An 18,766-nucleotide genomic window follows, 5' to 3' on the forward strand; every position below is an offset into this window, starting at 1 on the left:
GGCAGTTCTACAGAATCAGGAATCAGCATTCATGTACTCCAGGCAGCTGCTTCAAGTATCTGAGATTGCTTGGCCCAAACGTGAAGAAAGTGAATGGTTCTGGTGAGAACAGAGTTGCTTGTACTCTCCACAACATGGAAGGTATCAAAAGAGTTTCCATTCCAGACATAAGAAAGGGGAACAGTAAGGCAAGAGCAGAGGAATAAAAGAAAATGAGCCAAGTAGAGATATGAAGCACTGCTACCTCTGGAATTGGTAGTTCAACATGTGAACGACTTCAGCAACTCAAATGGGGCCAAAATGAAAACATAATGAGAGAGGAAGATAAAAGAGAGGAAGGTCACATAATAATTTTTTATTATCCTTATGAAGAAACTGGTGAGGTCCTATGCAGAAAGATACAAGGGCATGTAAGGCCTGAGGCATGAATCAAATGCAGCAAAGAGGCAGTGAGAACAAATATTCTCATCTCATTTAACGCCTTTATCTTGTACAGTACTACTGTAGTTTATTTCAAGGCTGAAAGGTAAGTGAACTTCCAGTAACCCTAAACTAATTTAAAAAAACAAATGAAAATCCCAAAAATGAAATACATTTTTGCTGAAAGCATGCAAATGAAGGAGGTGATTTTTCTTACCACATACGGAGCTCTCTCCTGTGAGCTTGCTTTCCTCCACAATTTAGCAATCTGCTTCACTCTTGTAGCCCAGTCTGCAATAATAAAAAAAAAAAGTGTTAGTATGAAAGGCACTAATAAGTTTATTTCATATTATTTCAAATAAAGATGTATAAATTCCCACATACTATTTAACTTTGCTAATTCACTCACCTGGGAATTCTTCCTTTAGATTAGGGAAGTTAATATTTGTATAGAGAACAGGTGCTACTGTCGCCATTTCACCCAATGCTTCTTCTTTTTCCCACTTAAGAGTGCTTCTTTGAGCATTGGACATTGTATCACCTTCACCTTCCAAAGGTGGAGCAGATGGTGCCCATGAGCTGTTTGGATCACTTACCATTGGATTGTACGCTGGATTCTTATCCCTGACAAATCAAAAAGGAGTTTTATTTTGTAAATAGATTTCTCTCAATATATAAAAACAATTAGCACAGTACTTATTCTGCTTGCTATCTTATTACCCAGCAGACTGCAAGAACACAGTTTTTATAGTAGCTCTCAATAACCAATTAGTTAAACACTAACAGTATCACAGTACTAATATCATCCAGGTGATAAATGCTAAGCAGTGGCTGTTTTTGACTTCCAATTTTAACGTACCTGGTATCAGTATATGGTTGTTGTGTTATGGGAGAGAAAGTGCCCAGGCCACCTCCAGGAGTCAGAGCTGTATGAGGGAGATGAGGGTTAGGGCCAATCAGACCATTCATAAGTGGCACTCTTGGAAACACACTCTCTCCTAGAATGAGAATTTTAAATTATTATTTTAAAGTGTGAATACTTCTTAAAGTAGAGGGCAAAATGTTTAGTGAAGAAGGCATGTCTCATCTAATGAAAAACTAATTGCTTTCAAGTCCTGTAGAATCACTAAATCACTAAGATAGGAAAGGACCGACAAGATCATCCAGTCCAACCGTCCACCCATCACCAATAGTTTTCACTAAACCATATCCCTTAACACAACCTCTAAACATTCCTTTAACACCTCCAGGGTCAGTGACTTCACCACCTCCCTAGGCAGCCCATTCCAGTACTGACCTTACAGTTTTGGAAAGGTATTGAAATCAATTTACATTGGTTCGCTGTAAGGTTGTGTTCTTTTCTACCAGATCACATCCCTGTACAGATCTATTTCTGTCTGAAAAATTAAGGCTTTTTTTAAAATGGGATTTCCAAAGCTATTCACTAGCCTGCACTGCAGTGTCATATCACACTTCATATTGATGTATACTCCTAAAGGCTAGCGGTCTGTACTTTTGTTGTTATACCCAGATACAGTGCCTGCAACAAAGAAGAGAAAAATCCATGCTGCTGCCAAGCATCACACATGGACCAAGTTGCTTTCAGTCTTTACAGAGTTACGATTAACCACTTGAATTAAGCACTTCCTCTTCTGAGACAGCAGCATACCAAAGTAAGCTTCATTATCTATTAACTCTGGAATTTGTAACTGATGAAAAGATACACCTAGTCAAACGAACATCATCACTGTAATTAAATGTCCAGCCTAGCGATATGAGGGCAGAATATTTTATTTATTTGATTAAAATATTAAGCAAACGTGGCATGAGCAGATTTATTCCAGCAGATGGTCTTTGCAGATGTTCCTACACAGAATTAACACTGACCTGTGAGTCCCTGTCACTTAAATGCAATCAGAACTGTGTTCTGAATATTTTCCTAAAAGCACAAAAGCAACTCAGAAATCAATATGTTCACAGAGTAACAGTGAAACATTCTCCCAGGCCGAAGGTCATTATCTTCTTATTTACAGGTGACATAAATTACACAGGAAAGTTTAGTTGGGATGAAAGTAATTCATCAGACAGCATTTAAGAGAATGTGCTATATCATAGCATGCTGTAACTGTGAAGACCTGGCAAGCAAGGAGGAGCCAGGCCTCTAATTCATGCAGGATGCTGATAAGTCTTGATGAGAACAGAGTCTTAATTTTATTTGAAATTGCTGAGACTTGACACAAGCTTTCCCATTACTGAAGCATTTATCTCATAGAAACATGTGGATCATTACACAGCAACTGAACAAGTTATAAATCTGAAACTTCGTAACTGTGGCAATTGCCATAGGGAGAGCGTTAAACAATCCTACAGAGTTCAAATGCTGAAGTTATCTCCAAGTAGCCAAACAACTAGGAAATTGGTACTGATACCTACATTATCTTTTGCTTTAGATCACCTCATTATTTGCTTTAAACTGTCTCCTTTCCAATAATTTTTGTGGAAATTTTTATGGAAATACAACCAACTAGGAAACCAATCATTTTTCTTCTTATTTTTTCTTAATTTGCAGGTGAAATCAATTTGCATACCACTTTTTGTAGTACCAGTATTGCAGAATGGGCACTCTTTACTTGAGCTCAAGGAAAACCCACTAATGGTGATGTCTGATGAGAAAAGAGAGCATCTAATTATGCTCAGACATACTACTAAAAACCTGCTCTACTGGTAACAACAACAAGTCAAATTAGTCTGCCTCATGCTTTCAATATAAAAGTAGCAATATGCTTTATCAATTCATAATAATCTTAATAGTAAGAAAGAGGATAAATGATACATTTCAAAACTTCTTAGCCTCCTCTTTATTATTTGGATAGGAATAGTTAGCATGCTAAACTGAATTCTTAAGCAAAATTAAGACTCCCTAAACGAAATTAAGAATTAGCAAATCACTGTCACACAGACTTTCTTATTACCCTTGAGGAGGTACTCAAAGGTAATGAAAGAGCAAATGCAGAAGAGAACACATGCTTTATTGCAGACAATTTCAAGAATATGAAAGTGCCAGCTTAAATAAAAGCTCCAACACATCACACAAATCTAAAATAACTGTCCCTTTACATTAGCAACATTTACCTGTACATGAATCACATGCTGCCTTCCAAGCAGTTTTAGAAAAATATTCCATAAATTATCAACATCAGCTGCCATGAGTTAAGAATAGCAGGAAGTAAGGCATGCCCTACTTTCATGTCAGTATTTAACAGATGCACAACTCTCCTGACTAAGCTGCTGTTTTTAGAAGTAACAAATGAACATACCCTGACTGTGCAAAGACATAAGCTGTGGTGGAGGTGGAGGCTGTGGCAAAGGAGCTGTCTGTGTGGTTGCTGGACTTAGAACAGCTGTGAACAGATCTTCAACATCTTTTCCTCCCAGCTCTGCAAAAACACTGTGCATGAGTTGGCTGGCATTGCTTATAAACTGCATCTTGTAGAAGACAACACAGATTTAGAGTACATACCTGGGATTTTGTACAATTTGCCAAGAATAGCACCTGTGCAAATTAAAAATATGGGATAAGTAATCATAAAACAATGCAATAAAATTAATTCTGCAAGCAAGAAGGTAGCAATATGTAGGTAGCAATGTGAATTCAACAACAGAAAACGTTTTCCAGAAGACTAGATCAAGAACAACAAAAAATTACCATCTGTGACCATTTTGTCTAGTTCTGGACTGAGGATTCCATCCAATTGTTCTTCACTCAGTGGCCGTGAAGTTGGGTTGACATTTGGCTGAGGCAGAGAAGAAGGATCATCAGAGATGGGTCCAATATCCAATCCAGCTAAGGAGGAAAGAATATAAAGTTAGACATGAATACCAAAATCTACTGATACAGAATAAAAGGCATAAAACATCTTTTCCCTAGATGTGAGCTATCAACTAAATGGAGACTTCCTTTAAACTTGAAAGGAAAGGAAAAGAAAATATTCATTAGAGAAAAGTAAACAAATACCCCCAGCTATACACTTCCAGTTTACTGTATTGTTTGAGGAATGTTGATTGAACGGAATGCAACTGGAAGAATGGGAAAATTTTGTTGAAATAAGACAACTGAGTTCAGGTACAGCATCTTCTGAAGCATATAGTTCTCAGTAAAAACTTCATTGTAATTATTACTTATATTAATACTTATTAATATAAGTATTCTAAAACAATCACGCTAGCAGTCAATATGCTTTATTGTGTACCTCCAGCTTCACTCCCAAACATTCTTATATATTACATTAAATTATCTACTGAAGTGTTCTTGAAGTGTGCTCAGTGTCAAACTCCTCACAGTAGTTTCCATTTCAAGAATAATTACTGAATATTGTATGTTACAACTAGTGATTTGTTGATCCTGACAAAACATAACTTCCTGTATAAATTTCATAGCATCCTTTACATGCCAATATAACTCTCAAAAGAGAAACATCTTTGAAAATAAAACTATACACTTCAGTATTTAAAATATATTTCTGTGTTAAACACCAAATAAAAATAAATTTTAAATAATGAAACATGCCATTCTACTTCTTGTCAAAATGTGTATTACATAAACTGATGAACCATCATCTAGTAGAAAAAAAGATATCCAGTGGAAAAAAGATATCAATCTGACTACTTTATTCATGCTTTAATATATTCACATTGTTAAAATGCTTGTAATTTACTAAAGATACCACTACGATAAAAACAATACACTACTACTGTAAGTAATATACAGCGACAGCAAGAAAACACATGGCTTTGTATCATGAAAAACAAAACCTCAGGAAGGTTTCCAAATACTGGCAGCAAAATTTTATGCAGTACTTTACTAAATGCAGCGTGCAGAGGTCACATTAGACTCAAACAATACAGAAAGAGTGGAAAATAGAAGCATGAATTAGTGACACAGTAAAGGAATGCTAGTTTCTACACATGCAGTTCTTTCAGCTAAAACCACTAGGAAAGGTGACTACTTCTAACCATGGATCATCCATTGTTTAGTTTCTTACCAAATGGGGAGGGTGAGTTCTCAACCTGGAAAGTGCATAAATCAAGACCTACAGGACCCAAACCAGATAAAATGGATGATTATAACATGAAAACAAAACAAAACAAAAGTAAAGAAAAAGCTTCATGCTGAAAAAGCTACGCAGGTATGACAGACAACAGCAGCTACTTTTTATTCTCTCTTAAGCAGCAAAGCAAAGAGACAGGTAAAACAAAATGTTGAAGAGGCTGTATGGTTTTTTTGTTGGCTTTTCTGTTTTCAGGTTTGGTTTTGTTTTTTTTTTTGGTGGAGGCCAACAAAATAATCTCAAACCAAGGTGTTTTTAAAATATGAAAACTGTATCTGAAATAACCTGGAGCATAACCCATAGGTATAAAACAACCACGTCTATAATGTAGAGAAGAAAAAGAAAGCAAATACCAGAGAGACCTCATAAACCTACATACCTGAATGATCTCCAGACTTTACCAAATCATCAGAAAGGATTCCAAGAATATCATCATCGGTATTTAAGACTTCAGAAAGATCAGCTAAGGGGTCATCGGTGCTCCCTGTAAGAGAAACAAAATAAAATCAACCAATTGTGGCAATTTCATGTTTAAATGTGACTCTGGTGATAAATGATAGCTTGAGCTCTAAATTCAAATACAGATTTAGCAAGTTAAAAGGGCCCTTCTAGTGTGCCATGCTCTGCAGGTTGCTCTGAAGTGAGAAACAAGTCTCACTTGTTTGTACTGCAGCCGTGTCCAGAAGCCTAAATTCTTCAGTATTTCTGAGTATAGTAAAATCGATAATGTGAATCAGTCATGTGGAAGGGAGAGTGGATGGACTTAAGGGAAAAAAAGCACCACAGGATCAAATGAGAACTCAGTATTTAAGATACAAAAGCCTATGAAGGCAAAGGGCCAAAAAAAGTGTTTTGTAAAGGAGACAGCTAGCAGCAACAGAACGCAGATCATAGAATCATAGAATGGCCTGGGTTGAAAAGGACCAGAATGCTCATCTACTTTCACCCCCTCTGCTGTGTGCAGGATTACCAACCACCAGACCAGGCTGCCCAGAGCCACATCCAGCCTGGTCTTGAATGCCTCCAGGGATGGGGCATCCACAACCTCCTTGGACAACCTGTTCCAGTGCGTCACCACCCTCTGTGTGAAAAACTTCCTCCTAATATCCAACCTAAACCTCCCATCTCAATTTAAAACCATTCCTCCTTGTCCTATCACTATCAATCCATGTAAGCAGCCATTCCCTCTCCTGTTCATACACTCCTTTCAAGTACTGGAAGGCCACAATGAGGTCTCCCTGGAGCCTTCTCTTCTTCAAGCTAAACAAGCCCAGTTCCCTCAACCTTTCCTCATAGGAGAGGTGCTCCTGCCCTCTGATCATCTTAGTGCCCTCCTCTGGACCTGCTCCAAGAGCTCAGCATCTTTCTTGTACTGGGGTCCCCAGGCCTGGACACAGTACTCCAGATGGGGCCTCAAGAGAGCTGAGTAGAGGAGGACGATCACCTCCCTGTCCCTGCTGACCAACCCTTTTTTAGTGCAGCCCAGAACTCAGTTGGCCTTCCAGGCTGGAAGTATACACTGCTGGCTCATGTCCAGCTTCTCCTTCACCAGGACCTGCAATTCCTTCTCCACATGGCTGCTGTGTTTGGTTCAACTTCATCACGCAGGCTGGTATCTAACACCAAGTACACACAGTTAATATCTTCACTTGGCTGGCAGGCAAAGGACTGACTTCATCTGTCTTTTAACTGAATTCCTGTCTGAAGACAAATAAATACTAAAGAGAAAAAAGCCTTCACGAAGGAAGCACCAAGACAGTATCAGTAGCCTTCAGTTCTTCTGCAGTATTGGATGCTATGGTGTTTTTCTCCACAGCTTGAAAACCGTTCCTAATAATTCAACTTCTAATTTGAATATAAATACACTGAGTAAGTAGCCAGAAAGGACTAAGGTGAAAAAATGTAACTGAAGTGTTTACCATCCATTGTTACAAACTGACTGAATAAATTCAGGCTTTAAGTTAAAAGGCTTCTAACTATTAAGGCAATCAGATTCTGTAATGGCCTTCCAATGAGTTTAGTAGGTTGTAAAAAAGCTAACTGCTATCACAATGGAGCTGGTTAAGACTATAAAAATAGTGAGGGTCAGTGAAAGAGGACGCTAGGCTCCATGATCCATAAGTTTCATACTATACATATCATCTAAAACATTTTTTTTTTCTTTTGCCAGTTTTAATTCAGCGAGTGCTAATTATCTTGGAAATAACTAAATCCCTTTAGTCAGCTGCTTCAGATCACAATCAATAGCTGGTTGACATCTGGTGCCAAATAAATAGCTCAATACTGCTCATTAATTTGACTCTTCAGAATTGAGATGTAAGCTAAGACAAGGCTAAAAGGAGAATAAGTTGCTTGTAATGCAGGATCTCTAACAGAGCACTGTGCTACTGCTAATCTCATGATGCTGACTCCTCTTATATATTTACTTTAAATGTTAAAAGAATAAAAATGCCTCTCCCAAGGCTGAACCCTCCTAACGTGTTTAATCAAATGCTATCTACTTAGTTACAAAATATCCCAGCAGCACTGGAATCAGTTGTGCAGACTCCTCTCTTTTTGTCCAGGAAGAATTCCCTTAGCATTCCTTCTTATTTGCAGAACCTTCACAGAATAGATCTTGCCAAGAGATATTTTATTTTATATTTTTAATGAGACACAGCCAGGTAAAGAATCCCAAGAGTGACACAGGGAGTCCCCAGAGCACTCAGATCATCATCTGCATCTTTACGAATGAGCCAGGCACTCTGGAGATCTGGTGCTCCCAGCAAGTAAGCCTTTGCACTCTGCTCCAGTGCTCTCTTTTAAAAGAATTTAAGGCTTGGGACCATGTAAAATACACCACATTGGTGTGCCATTCGTGTTACGGGAGAGATGAGTCTTATAACTGAAGATTCAAATTGCAGCCTCTTTACCAGACAAAAATCTGAGCTTCAAACACAGTAACCAGTAATTAGTAAAGCAGTGAAGAAAAGACTCCACAAACACTCTTCTGCCTGGCTCTGCCAACTGCCATGACTACTGGCCAAAGCTTTGGCTACCCTTAATGAAGCTCTAAGAATAAATAGTCACAGAATGAAATACACTGTAAATTCATTAGGAAGCTGAACACATCACTGTTAACTCCCTAGCAGCCATGTATACATGCTGAAAAGCAAAGCAGATCCAGTAACTTCTTCAGATGCTTGAGAGCTCTTTGGAAGATGAACTTTATCTAACCCTTATCTCTGGATTCAATCAATTAGAGTTTCCCAGAGAAGAACAGCTTCCTTGTGGGAAAGATCTATCCAGTTAAGCATGGACTCTCACCGAGTTAGCAATCATTGTGACAAAAAGCACTGCAGGAAAATAACACAGCAACAACATGCTCCTACCACCTCCCGGTGCAGTGAACAAAGCAGGTCTGTGTCAAACTGATGAAAATAACACAGGTGCTCTTTTACTGTTCTCACCACCAGCTCCTCTGCAATGCTAGCCAGAAGGGACAACGTGACTGTTGCTAGCTCAATAATTAGCAAATTTACGAGGGTCTCCATCACTCTAATTGCATCTGGCTCTTCCAGACACGTGGATCTTGTTGTGGAAATGACTGTCTTCCACATAGTCACAGCAGAAGAGTTACGAAAAATTGCACTGGAGCCGATCAAAATTGGCAGATGACTTCACCCGCTGGCTCTCCAACTGCAACAAACAGCTTTGTCTGGACACAGTTTTGGCCTGAAATCCTAACGCTGGAGATACCATTGCTGAGAACGTTCCTATGGCCAGAAAATACTGTCCTTTGAGCCTCTTATATACAATGGGAAAGACAGTAGGTTATCCACTTTGGTGGTTGCCAGTAATTTATTTATTTTCAAATAACCACATCCTTGTAATTTATTTCTATATAAAAATAAGATGAATTTATGAAGTTTTACAACTTTGTTTATTCAAAGAACATGTTTTAAAAAATTCTCCCTTTTTAATCTCCTTTTTGTTGGAAAAACAGAACATTACATAAGCATCAAGTTTGTACAATTCTAACTCTTCATACTATCATACTACATGAACATTAATGACTTTAATCATGCAGTTTGATATGCAGACAAAGACCTTTGAATCTGTGCTTCTTCAAAGAATGCCGAGGTGAAAAAATGTAAATACATTTTCTTGCAGAGTTGGAACCAATGAAATACAGGCTTTGAAATACTTCTTTTTCAGTGGTTTCCCCTTAAGGAGAATTTAACCTTTGTATTCTCTATTACTCACAATTTCCAGTGTATAACAACCAATGCTTAATTATAATATAGCCTTTTGCTTTTCATTTAGCAGGCTTTCGCTATGTAACAATCACAGATAAATGATCTCTCTGCAAAACACTGCTGGGTGTTGGAAACTTTAGATGGAAAAAGATATGAGGATAAACTGAAACAAGTGTGACAAATTAACCCACGTAAAGAAGAACCAGTAACAGTTAAAAAAAATACAGAATGGTAAGACACCTCTAGCACAGAGCATATACTAAAAGCCATCGAGAAAAAAAAGTATGTGGAGAAAACAGTAAAGTTTTTAATTGTTCCTTTCCATGACACTGTCCTTTCAGCAGTACTTATAACCCTCTGGCTCTCTGCAGATCTCTCAATAACATCTCCAGCAAAGTTTTGCAAGAGAAAGCAAAACCAAAAGATTGGCCAGGGGCTATAAACTGTACCTTGAAAGGGTTTTCATGTTCAGAAAGGACAGGAGGAAGAGAGGAGACTGGCAGCCTAAAAGAATCTAAAACCTTAAATAAGACGAAAGGTGGATGATGCTTACCTGACTAATCATCAGTACACTTCTAGAAATGTTTTTTTTAATTAGAGTATTCTTGTATTCTCTTATAATGCATTTGTACATTTATTCCTGGATGGAATTCATTTTCATGAATTTTACAGATGTGAATGTTACTGTCAAACACTTTCAGATTTGTATCAAGATCAAGTTCTGATTATTCCATCCACTGCTCCTTTTGAAACAAGCAACGTGCTGGAGCTGGGTATAACTCATTATAAATGTTACTTTGCAAGGACAGTTAACATACAGAATGCTGAAAAAGATGACAGTTGCACTTAGAAAGAAAATCACGGACGAATTTGAGCTGTAACAAAAACAAATTAGCAGGTTATCACTAACTTCAGCTTTGTATACCTTGAGGTCCCAATTTCGCCTGAGCTGGAGTGGAGGTTGAGCTAAGAAGAGGGTCAGATGAAGGATCCAGGAAACTGGTGGCCAAATTTGCTTTACATGAGAGTGGAAGTGATTCTTCAGGTAAATTATCAAGGCTCATCTTGTTTTGTCTACTAGTATCTAGTAGGTCTTTGCCAAAGAAAGCTTCCTGCAAGGAGGACAAAATGATTCAAAACACTGTATCTACTGAAAAAGTTAGACAAACAGCAAAGTTAAAATGAAAACATCAATGATTTTGATCTAAGTTCCACACTCCATCCTGTATGGCAGTCCTTTTTCCAGGCTATGAGGTGTGGATACGCTGCTTACCACTTACCTAAAGTAGTCACATAACTACCTCAATTTCACACCTTAAATTATACAGCAAAACTTCTAAGCCTTCTTACATTTGCATGGCACAGACACTGTAACAATACAGTGTTATTACAAACATACAAAAATGTATGCAGCAATACATAATGAATCTCAAAAAGGCTTTCAGCACTTGGAGTATTTCTTCTGGCAGAAAAATGACAGCTGAAGAATACTACTGAACAACTTGATGACCAAACAAAATGTTCATGACAAACATACACCAGAACAGTGAAAAGCTGGATTTCAACTAATACAAAATCATCCAACCAGAGATGAAGGAACAAAACACTGAATGTTGTTAAACATATATTTCGTTTGAAATACTGTGCAACAGCTACCACTCACCTAAACCTGAGTACACGGGTAATCTGACAATAATCAGCCTAGTAAATTTTCAAGTCAATTTTTACATAACAACTTCTCCTGTTTTTGTGCAGTCTTTAAAATCTTGATTTAGGACACAACGGCTAGAATTAAAGCCATAGACTCATTTTTAGTATCAATTTTTTCCCACAAGTGAAAAAAGAAACAAATATTTATTCTGAATAAATGGTGCATTAAGTATAAAATATGAGTTCTTATTGATAGCAAGGAAATGTTGCTGAAGTACTTTCTTTCCAGCTCACTTCCAGCTTATGAAAAACAAATTATTTTTACAGAGACTGTGCTGCCTCCTGCCAGTTCTTTCCTTTCAAACTTGATTTAGTTTGAAGTTTGGTAAATATCTAGAAGCCAATAAGGATTTCACTAAAAAGGTGGCTGAGAAGAACAAGCCATATAATGTTCTCAGTGGAAGATATAAAGCAATTTGTTTATAAACCAGTTGAGGGCAGCTAAGTTGGTCAATTGACATTAACATCTCAGTATTTATCCACACTCATAAGGATCAACAAATATTACGACTTACCTCTGGGGATATCACATTAGAAACGGGTGGGTAAAAGAGTGGGGATCGTTGTGGGGGCAAGATGCAGAGCACATGAAAACACAAATCTATAGATAGATTTCCCCTATAAAATCAGGTTCTATAATATGTCAAGAAAAAGTACTATCTAGAGTAAATGTCATGATCAGACTAAGATATCTGACATAGATGAGTGCAGTACATGAGAAGACAAGCTGAAAATGCCTTGTGTCAGCTTAGAGAGAAAATAAAAGTGGTTTTTTTTTTCTGTCTCAGAACAAACAGAAGCCTATGCAATGAGAAATGACACCAGAGATGATTTAACATCATACACTGCTTTCTTGACAAACATATAAACATTCCTAATAGAAAACCCAAGTCACACAATCAGAATCAGAGAATGGCCAGGGTTGGAAGGGACCTCAAGGATCATCAAATTCCAACCCCCCTGCAGGGCCACCAAGCTCCCAGTTTAATACTAGACCAGGCTGCCCAGGGCCCCATCCAATCTGGCCTTGAACACCTCTAGGGATGGGGCATCCACAGCCTCTCTGCACAGCCTGTGACAGTGCTTCATCACTCTCATAGTAAAGAACTTTCCCCTGACATCCAACCTAAATCTTTCCTCCTTCAACTTAAAATCATTTCCCCTTATCTTGCTGTTATCTACCCTTCCAAAGTGTTGACTCTCCTCCTGTTTATAGGATCCCTTCAGATACTGCCTGAAGGCTGCCCCACTGCCCTCTTTTCTCCAGGCTGAACAAGCCCAACTCCCTCAGCCTGTCTTCATAGGTCCTCTGATCATCTTTCTGGCTCTCTTCTGGACCCTCTCCAACAGCTCTCTGTCTCTCTTGTACTGGGGGCTCCAGACCTGGACACGGTACTGCAGATGGGGCCTCACAAGAGCAGAGTAGAGGGGGGACAATCACCTCCTTGTCCCTGCTGGCCACCCCTCTTCTGATGGAGCCCAGGATACCATTTGCTTTCCGAGCTGCAAGAGCACACTGCTGGCTCATGCTAAGTTCTTCATCCATTTGGACTCCCACGTCCTTCTTGCAGGGCTACTCTCAAGGACTGCTCCATCCAGTCTGAATATATACCTGGGATTCCTCCGGCCCAAGTGCAAAACCATTTGAATGAAAAATTGGTAGTCAGAAAAGAAATATGGTTTGAACGACCTATGACTCAACAAACACAAAGATCTTGTATGTAAATGTTTATACACACAAAGCACAGCGAAAGTTTTACCTGCAAGTAGGCAGGAAAAGTTTCTTCAAGTTTATTCTTCTTTTTCCTGTAACGTTTTTTTATTTTCTCAGTACTTTCAGAAGCTGGAGTAGACTCCTCAACTGGAGTGTCAGGCAACTGCTCTGTCCAGCCTGTAAAAGTAACATTCAGGAACAAATAAACAAAACAATCTGGGGCTTTCTCAAAAGGTAGAGTGGTAGCAAATCTTGCTATCTAATTGAGGGCCTGAGTTATCTGAATTAATCTGAATATCTCTCCAGGTATCTTCTAAAAGTGACTTTCATCTAGACAGCTGTGAACCTGACCATCTGCCTAGGTTCAAGAAGTCAGAAATGTCATCTGTGACAGAAGCCACATCATGACCTTATCATACTTTATCACCTGTAGGTAAACCTTCAATTTTTCTGTCTCTAACCCAACCTAAAGATGTGGTCATTTGAGAAAATTATAGGTACCATCCAACCAGCTTGAAAGAGAATTCTACTGAAGCAGCATCTCTAAAATCTACACTGCTGAATTACGTGTTGATCACCTTTGTGCTTATAAACCAATCTTTCTCAAATTAGAAGTACAAACCACTTTTTAAAACCTGTAATATGGCTTGTAGAAATAATGTACAGATCAAAAAAAAGGAATCTATAAAGAAGTCCTCCAATAAAAATTACATGTTTATTCAGCTACCAAATACAAAGCTGCACTGCATTTTTTCCTAATGAACACAAAAGAACAGTGCCTTGATCAATCATTCAATGCTTTAATCCAACACATCAGTGAAAACACTAGGGGAAAAACAACTTTTTAAGTCCTCCACTTCTCCCTTGCAAAAGCTAAGTACAAGGAGTTAATGATCCTGGGAAGTTATTTTAAAAAAGTACATGTAGTCAAATCTGCCACACTTTGTCCTACAGTCATCTCTTGTACCATATACAGAGGACAGTAGGTAAACTGAGGCTCACCAACACTGTGACCTCTGCGTTGTTCAAGAGAGAGCTTTTGCAGCAAAAGGAAGTGGGACATGGCAAGAGTACCAACAGCTTTGTAAGGCTGATGAGGAAGCTCTCAGCAAGCTACGATGATTTAAAACATACAAAGATTTTCTGAGTTATTTTTTTCTTAACAAGCAATTGTGCCTGAGCAAGAAGCTTAATTGTTTAACTGAAAAATATTGCTTTTTAACAATAAGCACTGTACTGTTACTGAGAATGAGTAATTAACTTTTGAACCTTTTAAGTTTTTAAACTCAAAGGAGAAAATACCTATGTATGAATTGAAAGTTTTTAATGCAAAATTTTTCTGCAATACCTCAAACAACTTAGCATATCATAGTTTTTACAAAGCAGGAAAACATATCTTTAACATTAATAGTGAAGAGAAAGCAAATCCTTTTTCTGAACTGGATATCTAGCTACTACATTGGATTGCAATGATTTGCTGACTTCATAAAGTAGTTCTACTAAAGCAAATAAGGAAAAAAAATCTATTAGGCTTTAATACTGACTACATACTGCAGTAAATACAGGTCTCCACCATGTTTCAAACTGAATAGCTCAGCAAACAGGAAGGAATAACAGCAGAAATTGAAGGCCAGAGTCCTCTAAGATAGTGTCAGTCAATTTCCAGAAGCAGCTGCCTCTTTCTACTGATAATAACAAACAGACTGAACCAAATACATTTCACACCTCACCTCAACGATACCTAAATATCATATATGCTATGTAGTGCACAAAAAACCAGATGGATGAAATAATTAGTCTAATTACACATAGCAAGCACGAGAATAAGTCCTAGGAGCAACACCTGACTTCTTGTTTGATGCCCAATCCACTGAATATTAAAATATCAGATGCACCAGAGTGGTTTCACAGTGAGAAAAGAGACCTAAGTAGGATTCTTCAGCCCTGGCAAAAAAGATGATAACTGAAGAGGGGGACATATGACACATCTAGAGAATCTTAGAGTATTACAAATTAATACTGATTTTTTTAAACATAACAAAACTGTGAGATTATCTTAGGAAACTCTCACATATTCAGTTTAAAATGAACGAAGGCAATTACTTCTTCATACAACAATAAAAATATCATTGAGCTCACTAGTACAGGATTCACAGAGCATAAACAGATGCATAAAAAAGCTCTAACATCTTTGTGTAACATGCAACATTGGTGAATATTAAAACTTACGATTCAGAAGATAACTCTAGATTTAATTGATGTCTGAAGGAAGGCTTATCAGAAGAATTGTTCTCATCATTCCTCATTTCTTACACTTTTTTCTACCTTCTACTTGTCTAAGCTAGAGCTCTGACACAACTACAATTCACACTGTTTAGCTTTAACAACAGCCTGCAATTGTTTCAATTTCTTTGTAAATCATGGGCTCTGCCAAAACTGTATGTGCGTAGGAAGGAGTATTTTCAGTTCATAAAAAAAAGTCATCAGAACAAACACTAAAACCTGCTTCCTTCACATTACATCTCCAGAAAGTACCATACATTTTAAGTTGTACTACTTTTTACTTTACTACACATGAACAAAAAATTAAAAGCAAATTTCTGCACTTACCCTCATCTCTGCCAGGCAACTGCTCAGAAACGGATCCAGAAGAATCTTTCCTAGAGAGAGATCTTTTAGTCTTCCCCTGCCCTGTACGACTTCTTTGACGTACCATAAATCCACCAATACCTAAAAAGGAAGCAAAATTTTCAATATACTGATTAAAACTGTATTTCACAGCAAGAATGAAAGCCAAGATTATTCTGCAGGTAAAAGGGACAACTGCATCTAGTGACGAACTAATCCTACGTACCTGAGGAGTTCTCATTTCTTAATTTTTATCTCTCAGTGGGTATATACGTAATTATCAGAAAGGATCAGAATTTTAGGAGTTTAATACATCTGCAAGAAGATTAAATCACCAAACCTGGTGACTTTCAGACGCTGGTTCTCTCCTCCCTTGGCAAGCTGATGAATTGCTAAAATTAGTCAATCTACTAAATGAAACCTATTAAAGAACATTAAGGGGTCATAAGAAAATTCAAATTGCTCTGGAGAGCTCACCACTCCAAATGATAGTATTAGAAGGATGTATCACATAATGAAAAGATAATTAACCAACATGATACTGGCTGAAACTCCAGAACCCTTCACTAATGATTGACTGTAGTGCTCCTGGTCCTTTACAGTTGGTCTATAGGTATGTACATGCATCAAACTCAGGTTTGTTAAATTTTTCAGAGAAATTGTTGGCTGCAGAAAACTAACAGATGGCTGCTTAACAACTCATGATCCAAAATCACTCTGAGCAAATGAAGCTCTCTTCTCTTGAGAACGAGTCAGTGGAAATAAATGGCTTATTGAGATATATTACTTGTAGAGAAACAGGAGCTCTCTGTTAAGAGCTGTGGGTTTGCACCACCATCTCCATATGGTGCCCCCATCATGGAAGGCAGAATGCACATGGGCCTGACCTGCTGAGACACGGCTCTTGCACAGCACTGGGGAGGGAAAATGGTGGTAGAAAGCTGTTTAAGTACTGATAAAAAATCAAGTGAAACTGGACCGTGTTCTAACTCCTGCTTCCTTTCTCTATTCTCTTCCTCTGCTATGTTCATAATCAGAGGATATGGCCATCACAGTAAGAAGGATGGGTGTGTCTGCTGAAAAGAGTATTTGTGATTGCAACGACTATAATCTGCTTATCATCCCACAGCAGTGAGAGGTTGCATTATGAAAAACAAAAGTAGCACTAGCACAGACACTGAGGAGTGTGATGTAGGTGCTCTTCAAAAAGGCAGCCTTTGTCTAAGGACACCTTATTTATTATCTTGGGTTCAGAATGAGACCTAAAAGAATCAGAGCTACCTTCTACACAGTCACTTAGGTATCTTCTGTCAAGAGACAGCTCAAGGGGTTCTGCATTCAAGACACAAGTTATTCCACAGAATAATTAACAGTTGATGGCACTGATTAATTAAAATAAATGAATTCCATCCAATAAATGCATTCATTAAAGTTAATTGCCAGAAGTACTCCACAAATGTTTAGCACGTTACTCTTATCAGTGATTTCAGAAAGTAAGATACCAGTGGAAAGTTCTCTGAAACTCAGATACTTCTAGATGTATGTATACACACAAACTGTTCTCCATTGATGATAAAAATGGAGTACATTTTCCTATTGAGTTAAGAATCAGTAACAAGATATAGATTCAAACTACAAATCAGTAATTGACAACATATTATTGCAGCTGTACTGCTATGCAGCAACCTTTGGAAAAGTATTTGGTAAAAAACTTTGAAACAGTAAGATCACCAGTTAGCAAGAGAACACTTCATAATTTCACATTTTTTTCCTATTCTTTTTTTAAGGATACAGAAAAAAAGAGCTAAACAAGTGACACAATTATGTAAATTGTGTGTCCTACCAGGTCTGTACGGTTTTCGCTTTCTTTTTTTAATCCCATCAGCTCCTTCTGCCACTTTGGTATCATCATCCACAGCTTCCCGTTCTGGGCTGGAATCAGATTTCCCGTCGCAATCCATAAGATCACCCTCTGCAGAAAAGATGCAATGCTAAGTTCAACTGGAAAGGGGGAGGAAGACATTTTCCCAAAATGCATACATCTCAATGTTTTCTTAGCAATTATTGAGAATAACAGTTTTTTTCAGGAGGATGACAAATAGCCATGCTTTTTTCACACTTGTGAGAAAGTCACCTGACTACACAAAGACTCAGTATATACCTTAATTTCCTGTGAGGTTATGCCAACACAATACCAGTGACTAAACACTATCATTATTACATGCGAATCTTGAGATTTATCACTTTAGGCACCTCTTTCAGTACCCTGTGCTGCATTTTCCAAGTGTTTAAGCAATTTCTAACAATACACTGAGGAATACGAATACTATCGAACTTGCAAGATATATTTTGTTTACCTGCCACTTAAGTTATGTTTGGTTGAGTTTGTTTTCATTGCAAAGACAGACTGAAAAAATACAGCCTACAGATGGAAGATAATATATAATGACTCTTAGTTTGAAGGGTTCTTGACTTGAAGCTGTGTTACTGACTGAAAGCAGACTTACTTATGCAGAGGAGTTTGACTTATAGAACAGAAAATTCAACCTGACAGAAATATTCAGCCTTTAAGACAAAGATCACAATTTTGAGTTTATATTCTACAAGACTGCAGGTCAAAAACAGATAAGAGCACTAATAAGCCTCTGGTGTTAAAGTGAAACTCAGTTAATTCTGTTTCTGGCATTCCTAAAGTGTGATTATAATAATGACCTTACATCTTCATTAAGTTGTAAAGCTTTTGAAATATCTAGGGTTAATATACAATCATCCCTGGAAAAAATATCAAAATACAAATTTTCTGCTTTGTATTTATGCATACATTTGTGAATAGGAGAAATATAGTTCAAGAAATATAGTCCTGTAGTCTACTCAGTCCTACTGCAGACAGAAGTGGACTATTATACCATGTCAGCTGTGGTACAACTACAATTCTTGCTCTTTCAAAG

The 18,766-nt window shown here is 37.8% G+C and overlaps 1 protein-coding gene across 9 annotated transcripts in view; it reads right to left on the minus strand.

Moving 5' to 3' along the window:
• KMT2C (lysine methyltransferase 2C) overlaps positions 1–18,766 on the minus strand; it is a 140,565-nt gene that overhangs the window by 33,995 nt on the left and 87,804 nt on the right. For 7 of the 9 annotated variants that reach the window (XM_010712382.3, XM_010712383.3, XM_010712381.3 and 4 more), the window contains 12 exons: positions 17,662–17,790; positions 15,801–15,920; positions 13,237–13,367; positions 10,692–10,878; positions 5,908–6,012; positions 5,463–5,510; positions 4,127–4,264; positions 3,941–3,973; positions 3,738–3,857; positions 1,280–1,418; positions 830–1,044; positions 638–711 (listed from right to left, as the gene is read on the minus strand). In XM_010712382.3, coding sequence (XP_010710684.1) covers positions 638–711; positions 830–1,044; positions 1,280–1,418; positions 3,738–3,857; positions 3,941–3,973; positions 4,127–4,264; positions 5,463–5,510; positions 5,908–6,012; positions 10,692–10,878; positions 13,237–13,367; positions 15,801–15,920; positions 17,662–17,790 — 1,439 coding nt within the window. The remainder of the gene's footprint in view (positions 1–637; positions 712–829; positions 1,045–1,279; positions 1,419–3,737; positions 3,858–3,940; positions 3,974–4,126; positions 4,265–5,462; positions 5,511–5,907; positions 6,013–10,691; positions 10,879–13,236; positions 13,368–15,800; positions 15,921–17,661; positions 17,791–18,766) is intronic. The other 2 variants (XM_019616248.2, XM_010712380.3) reach the window with 2 other exon arrangements.

This window comes from Meleagris gallopavo, chromosome 6 (assembly GCF_000146605.3).
Source record: "Meleagris gallopavo isolate NT-WF06-2002-E0010 breed Aviagen turkey brand Nicholas breeding stock chromosome 6, Turkey_5.1, whole genome shotgun sequence".
NCBI classification, from domain to species: Eukaryota; Metazoa; Chordata; class Aves; order Galliformes; family Phasianidae; genus Meleagris; species Meleagris gallopavo.